Source organism: Belonocnema kinseyi, chromosome 1, assembly GCF_010883055.1.
Source record: "Belonocnema kinseyi isolate 2016_QV_RU_SX_M_011 chromosome 1, B_treatae_v1, whole genome shotgun sequence".
Classification (NCBI taxonomy): domain Eukaryota; kingdom Metazoa; phylum Arthropoda; class Insecta; order Hymenoptera; family Cynipidae; genus Belonocnema; species Belonocnema kinseyi.
Genome location: NC_046657.1, coordinates 2,186,816 through 2,197,069, shown reverse-complemented (window position 1 = coordinate 2,197,069; position 10,254 = coordinate 2,186,816). Strand labels below are relative to the sequence as shown.

General features: G+C 28.4%; 1 protein-coding gene across 2 annotated transcripts in view; it reads left to right on the top strand.

Moving 5' to 3' along the window:
• LOC117181462 (piwi-like protein Siwi) overlaps positions 1-10,254 on the top strand; it is a 96,475-nt gene that overhangs the window by 34,831 nt on the left and 51,390 nt on the right. Inside the window, exon 1 of one of the 2 annotated variants that reach the window (XM_033374178.1) lies at positions 3,724-3,979. The exons of the other annotated variant lie outside the window; for it this stretch is intronic. Within the exon in view, the coding sequence (XP_033230069.1) occupies positions 3,945-3,979 (35 nt within the window). The 5' untranslated portion in view covers positions 3,724-3,944. Of the gene's footprint in view, positions 1-3,723; positions 3,980-10,254 lie in introns of those variants that run through there. 2 annotated transcript variants of the gene reach the window in all.

Here is a 10,254-nt window from a genome sequence, read left to right as displayed (position 1 = left end):
GAGAATATATTTGCTCTAATGTTTTTAATATTTCTTCTAACCTCATATTAATACGATCCTGAATATGGATTCGAGCTTCACCGGTAATTTTTGTCCTAATTATCATTGTCAAATAAGGCATTTCTAAAGGACTGATCATAGACATGGCAGCTCGGCAGTGTTCTACGAACATTTTGACTGACATATTTTTTCCTTCAAATTGGGGAATAATGTCTCGTACTATTTTAGAAACCTTCGAAGGATCAGGGGTACTAGACAAAGAAATGAAGGGACTTATTTGCGGGTAAGTTTGAACGGGAACCGCGACACTACGTTCGCCACCGTTCCACAAATCATTCCCGCCTGTCAAACTCATTGTTTCTACTGAACGATTTGAAGTAGATACAATTTCACTCAATGGAGCTCTTGCGATGCCATTATTATCTCCAGGAACGATATTATCAAAGTTTGTTTCGCTTGCTACGCTTCTAACGCTTGGGGGATCAGTATTAACTCTGATCACCTTTTGTTTTTTGGCTACAGGTTCACCACGCTTGGTGACCCTTCCAGCACGTCGTGTAACAGGCATTTTAGTTTCAGTCAGTGCTCAAGGTGTAATATTGAAAACGTAATATCAGTCGATTGTATCTGTTTTCCTAGTTATTTAATTACTCATTGTATCGCAATTATGTATTAAAAAAATTTTAATTCTTAAAAATAAAATGTCATTACACTTGATTTTTATTATTTAGGATGATTATAATCCTCCTTGTGAGATTTATAAATTTCAGCCAATGTCCATTTTTATTGACAGGTCATTTCAAAATACTGAATAATTTAGTTATTAAAACTCGAATTCTTAGATGAAATGCACAAAATCCCAAGAGAATTAGTTATAATTTTTAAAATCTTCAATTATATTTACGAAAGATTATTATTTTGAATTTAAGATTCTTTTACTCTCTATGATAACCGTGACTTTAAGGTTTAATCCTTTTCTTAAAATCAGAATAGAACGCAAAGACTTTTAGTAAAAATTTGTTAGCATCTATACTTCATATTTTATAAGTTTTAACGTTCTCAAATAATTGATATTTCCTGATTTCCGATTAATTTTCTATTATTTTCCTGCCTTGAGAACTGTTAAACACCATTACCTAGGATTAAAATTCAGCGATTCCCAAACTTTTTATGCACTTTCTGGGGAGCGGAAGGGGCCCCACCCTCAAATTTTTTCACAATACTGGAACCCAAGTGAGACACTGGACGCTAGCCGTTCGTGCTCGGTTGCTTGCTTCGCTGACCTTTTCGTTGTTAGAGAATTAGAGCCGGTTGAAAAAAATGAAAAGTTGGTTAAATATTAACCAACAGAATTTTATTAGTTCCGTTAAATTTGTTAGATTATCAAATAAACTTTAAAAAAAGGTAGAAGAAGATCGGATAATAACTTCATGAGTTATGGCACTTTTGTTGCATTCACAAGATTTGTAAATATTTCATTTATTAGTTCGGATATTAACCGATTTTCAAAAACTTTGTTTTCATTTTCTTTAAATTATATCACGAAATTCATTCAGCCAATTAAAATTTAATTGAGCTAAGTTTTTATAATTTCAGTTATTGCAAGTTCATAACAATGAAAGAGTCACTCGTGGTAGGTACACGAAAGTCGAGGAAACTAGCCTTCTGCTCACAGCGGGGAGCCTGTCTAGCTGCCCAGCCCGGGGTGGCATCCCCCTGCCGGCGGCAGCCTCATCGGCCGGCGGCACTAGTTTTGGAATTGCTGGATTAAATATATCTATTTTCTTACTTTACCTCAATGTAGCAAAGGGGAGAATTTAATTTGTCACATCGCGACAATTTTCAACACTTTACTATTCACTGGGGAGGGGGGGGGGGTCTTGTTGTTCTTTTCACAGCTATGAAATATCTTAATGCTGAACTCTGGTTGTCAGAACTCTCGGTGCTGATCTCTGAACGTCAGAACTCTCGGTACTGATCTCTGGATGTCAGAACTCTCGGTGCTGATCTCTGGATGTCAGAACTCTCGGTGGTTCAAACTTTAACTGGACCTCTCCCAATTCCTGTACTCATGGGTCTTGAGCCTTAAATATAATCGTCCCAAGATTATCCACTTATACCGGGAAAGATTGAGGCGTTTTAACTTAGTTCCCGCGGCGCAGCAAATCCCACTACGCTGTCACCAAATGTTACGTCCTACCTTTCGGATCCACCGAATAATATAAAGAATTATTCTTTGATTGGTGGATTCCTTTTCTAGTCGTAAGCTTCGCTGCTGATTGGCGTTGATTTAAAAATCAACTACCGCGGTTATTTAAATCCTTATAATAATCACAGGTGATGAAATTAAGAATCTCACAAGTTCAATGTCATTTGAAATGAATAATTTTGCACATTAATCCATGGGACACACACACAACAGTTAATATAAACAATTTAATTATTATTATTAAATTCTATATCTAACTTCACTTAATGTTAGATATAAACTAGATTCGACGACTACACTAAGTTACGCGGAACTTATGCATTTTAGATTCTACTTTCTATATCAAATATTTAATATTTAAGATCTCGAGTGACGCGAGTTCAATGCATATCAACGATTCAAGGATATCTGCCGTTCCTCCCCGAGTCACATATCTTTATAACTTTGCTTTTTTGGATTACGTGCAAGGGTAGCATTAGAGTAGGGGAGTCAAGTGTAACCCCTTGATGTTGAGCCTGACCAATAGGAGCTCGCTAACGAATGTCGTAACGTATCAAGCTGACCACGTAGGCCCCGCGCACTTGACTTTTAATAAGGTTACATTTTCATGTATACTATTTTATCTTATTAGGTATATGAAGCAAATTATTTTATCCTAAAATTAAAGAAGAAGAGAGAGAGAGAATGTTGAAGAGTTTATACTAGCATTCTAAATAACCTTGATAAGCAATTTCATAAAACAATTATTAAATTTTTGTAAGAATTTAAATTAACTCGTATCTTACGATAAAGAAAGTTTCTTCTTTATCGACTGAGATTATAAAATCAACGAGTTTAATTGACGGCAATACGCAAGCCGTCACAGTATGTGACGAACAGTGCTCGTAATGAGTCTCCCGAACTCTTCTGCGCATGCGTCTCGTTCAGTCTCTGATTCGTTGCTGTTCGCGCGCAATTTGAAATGTTAAAAAATAACGTTTTTATTTATTAGGAATGTCATTTTAACTTATATAAATGTTTGTTAGACCGATTTTAATGAATCTTTATAAAAAAATTTTAAGTGCATACTGTGTAAATAAAAAATATCCTTTGGTACTCACTTGTATTTTTCTTGCATATTTTTCATTATTCGAAAACTTTGTTATTTAAAGTTTATTAAAATAATAAAATGCATTGACAATCTTGTTTTTCAATAGAATTATATTGATTAATACAAAAATTTATATATTTAGCAAAAACAGCCATAACACAGTATGCACTTAATAAATTGTTATTTTTATCAAGATTCATTAATATCGGTCTAACAAACATTTATATAAGTTAAAATGACATTATTCATAATAAACAATAAAAATGTTATTTTTTAACATTTCAAATTGCGCGAGAATAGCAACGAATCAGAGACCGAGCGCGACGCATGCGTAGAAGAGTTCGGAGGGCACTCGTTACGAGCACTGGTGGCGAATATCGCGAGCGAGGGAAAGCTTCCACCTTCGGGCAGATTCGTTCGAGCTTGGACCGTTCGGATGGTTCGGGACTTCAGTCACTCGAGTCCAGTCCAGTCCCCTCATTCACGAATTCTCGGGATTTTCGTCGCGCGTTGACTGGTGGCCATATTGAGCTTTTTCGTTCTTTAGATGTTTCGCTGGATTATACCTGCATGAACGCGTTGGCGAGTTGCATGCTGAAGTAAATCGGTTCTTGGCTTCGAAAAATTCTCTATCAGGAATAAACAATGCCGAAGGAAACTCATCCCAGGGATTCTTATCGGTTCGTACTCGTTTATTTCTTACGATTTATAAGATAAGGCAAAAAGTCCTCCAAACATAACCTACATTTTCATCTCGCACTGCTTCCTCGCTGAAACTACGCACTTCCAAAATCCAAAATCCTTGATTCGAATTCCAAATTTTATTATTCTTCACCTTTCATTCAAGATTTCCTCTCTACATTCTGCATAGCATCGTTTCCGAGCCGACTTTTTCCGCTTCGTGACGGTGATAAAAATAAAAATATATCCTTGAGCGCCAAATCCAAAACAAAAGGATTCCAAAACACTTTTTTCGCTCGGGTTTCGATTTTCCAGGGTCAAGTTCGTATCATGCATTATTTATTTCGATAGTGTGCTGTTGGGAATTAGGAATCATTTTGACAAAGATATCGGAAGTTTTCAATTTTTGGGTGTTGGACTTTTATTCCAGTTGGTTTCCTCGATTTTCCAGTTGTCGTCAAGTGTAACAATAGTATTATGAAAATATGATTCTTCGGGGAGAGCTTTCATAAATTACGAGAATGCAGAAATAAAGCTTTTTTGACAAACCCGTACAAAATAAAATTGTTGATGTTAATTTTTGGGGTTAAAAAAACAAACGCGAGTCAAATAAGTGAAATTGGAACTAAATCTAAACATCTGGTTTCAAACTTTTATCTTGGTTGCAAAGAAAAAAAAGATAATAAACCCGAATACCCGACTTTCTCCCTTTCACTCCCAAAAATTTTGAGACTATTACAACTAGCATAAAACTTGATGAGATCATTGACCTTGAAGGTGACAAAAAGCTTGTTTCGATTTTGTAAACACGATAAAATTTGATACTGGTCGTGATAGAAATAGGAGATTGTTTCTTCCAAGAAATTCTTGATAAATTTCGAATTTATAATTCTTATGATCTACATTTTTATAATTCTGTTAAAAATATTATTTAAACAAATAAATCCCAATTGGTTCAATTGTAACAGGCTGGACCGGGAGAAAAGAGGTGAACTTTTTTTACATACAATTTTTTAATTAAAAATCCCACTTCTCCCAATGTAATTAATTTAAGGCGCGTTATTTAGAGAACAAAGTTACTAGATAACAATTTCAAACTTCCCTGCACTTTCCTGACCAATTTTCCATTTTCCCTGACAGTTATCATTTTTTCTTTCAGATTTGATGTACGACTAATGCATTTATTTTTTATAGAAAAAATTGCTACATTTGTAACAAAATTCATTAATTTTTAACAAAGAATAATTTTTTACAAAGAAAGATAATTTTTCAACGACATTTATAAATAATTCAATGCATTTTCAACTAAAAATAATTTTAATGCTTTAGTGACGAATTTTAAACTAACGAGGAAAAATTACTTTTCTACAGTAAAAAAATCAATTTTGAAAAAAATCTGTGAATTTTTAGCCGAAGAAATTAATTTTAGACCAAAAGAGGATTTTTCAACAAAATATAGTTTAGTTTTTGACAAAAATTATGAATTTTTAACTACGAAGATTTATTTTTTACCAAAAGACGAATTTTGATGAAAAGGCATGAATTTTCAACTAAAAATGATCAATTTTTAATTAAAAAAGATCAATTTTCAAGAACAAAAACAAATATTCAATGAAATAGAAAAATTTTCAACTGGCGGCATGATTTTTTTTTAATCAATATTAATTTTCTGCCCAGAAAGGACGAATTTTCAACCAAAAAGAAAAATTAATTGTTGATAAAATAGTTCAAAAAAAAAAAAACTAAACCCTCAACAATCATATTTCCCAGCCAAAGAAATGAATTTTCGATGAAATTATAAATTTTCTATAAAAAAAAAAGAATTTTAAACCAAATACTGGAATTAGTCTAATTTTTTTTTTTAAAGTCGAAATTTCAACTAAATAACGCAATTTTCACCTGAAGAAATGAATTGTCAAACATGTAGTTGAGTTTTTGCATAAAGATGATTTAATTAATTTTCAAGCAATTTTTTAACAATATAGTTTCTTTTTCAAAATTCCTAGCAAAGAACAAATTAATTTTCAAACACAAGAAGAATTTTTAACCAAATGGTTCAATTTTTATCTAAAGAAATGAATTTTCTACTAAAATATAAATCTTTAATGAAAGCAAAAATTAATTTTAAATGAAATAGATGAAGTTTTAACGAAAAATGATCAATTTTTAACCAAAGTATTAATTTTCTGCTGAAATAGATGAATTTTCTACAGAAAACGGATCAATTTAAAATAAGTAGCATGACTATTTAGCCAAAGAAATGAAATTTAGACCAAACGAGGATTTTTCAACTAAAAAACAGCAATTTTTAACAACAAACTATTCAATTAAATAGTCCAATTTTCAAGTAACGAAATTATTTTTTTTTTTTAGCCAAGATGATTAATTTTCTGCCAAGAAAAGACAAATTTTCTCAAAGACTCAATTTTCAACCAAAGAAGACAAATTATTTTTCGAGCCAAGAAAAAAGAATTTTTAAGTAGATGATAAATCTTCTATGAAAAAAAAATTTGATCCAAAAAGCGGAATTAGTAAAATTTTCTTTTTAAAAAAATGAGGAAATTTCAACTAAATTATTTGAATTTTTAACCATGATAAACGTATTTTTTAACTAAATTGTGAAATGTGCAACCGAAGACATGAATTGTCAACCAAGTCGTTGAATTTTTCCATAAAAAATAATGATTGAATTTTCAAACAATTTTCATTTTTAATAGAAGAAATGAATTGTCCAAGCGGAAGAATTTTTTTTACCAAGAAGATTAGTTTTATACCAAAAAAGACATATTTTCAATAAAGTGCATATTTTTTAACACTATAGTTCATTTTTCAAAATTTCCAGGTAAAGCATAAATTTATTTTCGAACCAAAGAATTTTCAACAAAATAGTTCAATTTTTATCCAAAGAAATTAATTTGCTACTGAAAGATAAATCTTTAATGAACAAAAAATTAATTTCGAACTAAAAGGATGATTTTTTAACGAAAAATGATTAATTTTCAACTAAAAATATTTAATTTTTTGTCAAAATAGACAAAAACAAATTTTATACAGAATGCATGAATTTTTGACAATATAGTTGAATTTTCATCAAAATAGGGAAATTTTTAATAAAAGAAGTGCATTTTTTACTTAATAATGAGTCTTTAATGAAAAAAACAATTAATTTTGAACTAAAAAGATAAATTTTCAAAAGAGGAATTCTTAACAAAAACATGAATTTACCACTAAAAATGATAATTTTTCAACTCAAAATGGGAGTTATATTTACAGTTCAAAAAAATGGTTTTTACCATACCAAATTTAATTTCGCCAAAATAGAAACAAAGTTAATTATCAAATTGATAAATTTTTTTACCAAGAACCTAAAGATAAAAAATTTAATTTTCTATCAAATAGTTCAATTATTGACCAAGAAGATGCATTTTCAAACATAGAGATTAATATTTTGTGAAAGAAGCCGAATATTCAACAAAATACATGAATTTGCAACAAAAAATATTTGAATTCTACCAAAGCATACGAATTTTCAAACAAAGATTTTTCAGCAAATGAAAAAAAAAATCATAACAAAATGTGGAATTTTTCTGCTCTAAAGACGAATTTGGTAAAAAAGACTTAAATTTTCAAATCGAAAATATAAATTTTTAACAAAAAAGTTCATATTTGACCAATTATTTAAAATTTCAAACTTGTTTACATATAATGTAAGTGTGTTTTCAACTTTAACTTAAAAATTTTCCATTTTAAGTCTTTATTTTTTGAAGACTAAAAAGTTAAAAGGGTTTGAAATTGAAATTTTTGTATAAAAATCTTTTTTTGATAGATAAATGCTTATTTTTCGGCATGTCTTATTGCTTTACCTTTCTTGATTTTCCTCTCATTGCCAAACTGCCTCTGCGGCTAAAAATATCTTATACTTATCTGCTATGTACTTCTTAATTTTGAAAATTTTCTAGTATCTTAGTAATTTTTTCATCTTACACAAAAGTGCGAAATTGAAAAATATATTAAAAGAAAAAGCATCATCAAAGATGCTTCCACAAATTTGAAAAATAGCTAACAAAGAAAAAACCTCCATGAAATATGCTTCAATTTTTTCCTTAGATTATCGCAGGCCTCGGACTCATTGCACTATTTAACTATTTAACACTTTTGTTAAACAATGTCACTATTTTTCTACTATTTCGGAAAAAATTGCATTTTAGATGAATTTTTAAGAAAACAAATAAACTATTAACCAAATATGTAGTTAAATTTTCAACCAACAAAATTAATTTTCCACCTAATACGACGAATTTTTAACAAATAACACAGATTTTTATTTAAGTACTTTGAATTATGGATATGATGTCCAAATTTTATTTTATTAATGTTTAATTTATATTTTTCTATTTTTTTTTTTAAACTAAATAGTTTATTTTTTAAGTAAAAAAGATAAATTTTAACGAAACTTGGGGTGATAAAATTGTCATTGAGCAGAATTAATTTTCAATTAAATATAAACTGATTTTCTACAAAACAGATTCATTTTGTACCAAATAAAAAAATTTTATATCAAATTGTTGAATTATTAATCTATAAAACGACGAATTTTATGTGAAACAGTTGAATTTTCAACCTAAATAGTGATATTATCAATGTAAACTAACGATACACATTTCAAAAAAAGGATTTAATTAAAAAATCAAAAATAGGTTATTTTAAAACAGATACATTTCTAACTAAATACTTTATTTTTAAGAACAAAACATTGTTGTTTTTTTTATTGAAAAAAAAACTTCACCAAATAGTTGAATTTTCAACCAAGAAGATTTATTTTCTATCCAAAAAAAGGCGAATTATTAACAAATTTAACGAAATTCAGCTAAATATTTTGAGCAGTGTATTTGATGTTAGTTCAAATTTTATTTTATTATTTTTTATTACAAATTTTTTGACTGTAAAATTGTATTCAACTAAATAGCTGCATTACATTAAATAAAAAATATCCATTTTTAATCAAAAATTTAAATTTTCAATAAGGATTAAATTGAATTAAAAAACATTTCTACAAAACAGTTGAATTTTGGACCAAATAGTTGAATTTTATACAAAATATTATTGAATTTTCAAGATAAAAGCACGAGTGTTCTATACAAAATTTAAATTTTTGACAAAACTGTCCTCTTTACAGTTGGAAAAAATTTTGTTTACAAAAAAACGAAGAATTCTCAAGTATCTTATCTTAATTAAATTTTCAGTTTTAAAAAATTACTTTTTTTATTAAAAAAGAAACAAGGTTTCAAATGAACTAATAAAAGATTCTAAAAAAAAAACTGTAATTTTAAAAAGTAGTTAAACATTCAACAAAATACTTGAATTTTAACCAAAAAAATTATTTTCTGCCAAAGAAGACAAATAAAAAAAAAAAAAAAAACATAAACCAAGTAAATGAATTTTCTATCAAAAACGCCGAATTTTCTATGAAAAACGGCGAATTTTTAACAAATCGAATAAGCTTTCAATTAAATGGCTTGAACAATTAATGTGATTGTTAGTCCTAATTTTATTTTATTCGATTTTTTAAAACTAATTAGTTGAATTTTTAACTAAAAAAGGTCAATTTTTAATTTAAAAAATGTAAGGTTTTTTTAAGTAACAAATTTCAATAAATAAAAAACACATTTTTTACAAAATAGCTTAATTCTGTACCAAATATTATTGAATTTTCAATACAAAAATACAATTGTTCTATACAATGTTTAAATTTTCGACCAAATAGTCCAGTTATCAGCTCAAAAAATTAATTGTAATAAAAATAAAAAACAAATTTTCAAATGAAACCATAAATTTGCAACCAAAAACAAAAACACTTCTAACAAAGTAGTTGAATTTTCAATTAAATAGTTAAAAATCAACGAAAACTTAGCCATTCAAATTTTAACAAAAAGATTTGTAATTAAAAATAATAAACAGTATGGTTCAACCTACAAATACAAATTTTCAACAAAATACTTTATTCTTATTTAAAAAATTTATTTTCAACCAAAAAAGAGGAATCTAAAGAAAATTACATAAAGTTTTAACCAAGAAGATATAATTTTTTTTACACAAAAAAGGCGAATTTAGAGCAAATTACATACATTTTAACTAAATACATTCGAATAATGAATGTAATTCTATTCCAAATTTTATTTGGTTATTTTTGAGTTTATATATTTTGATTTTAAAAAAATTTTCAACTACATAGTTGAGTTTTTAATCAGACAAAATATTCAAATTTTGAGTTGAA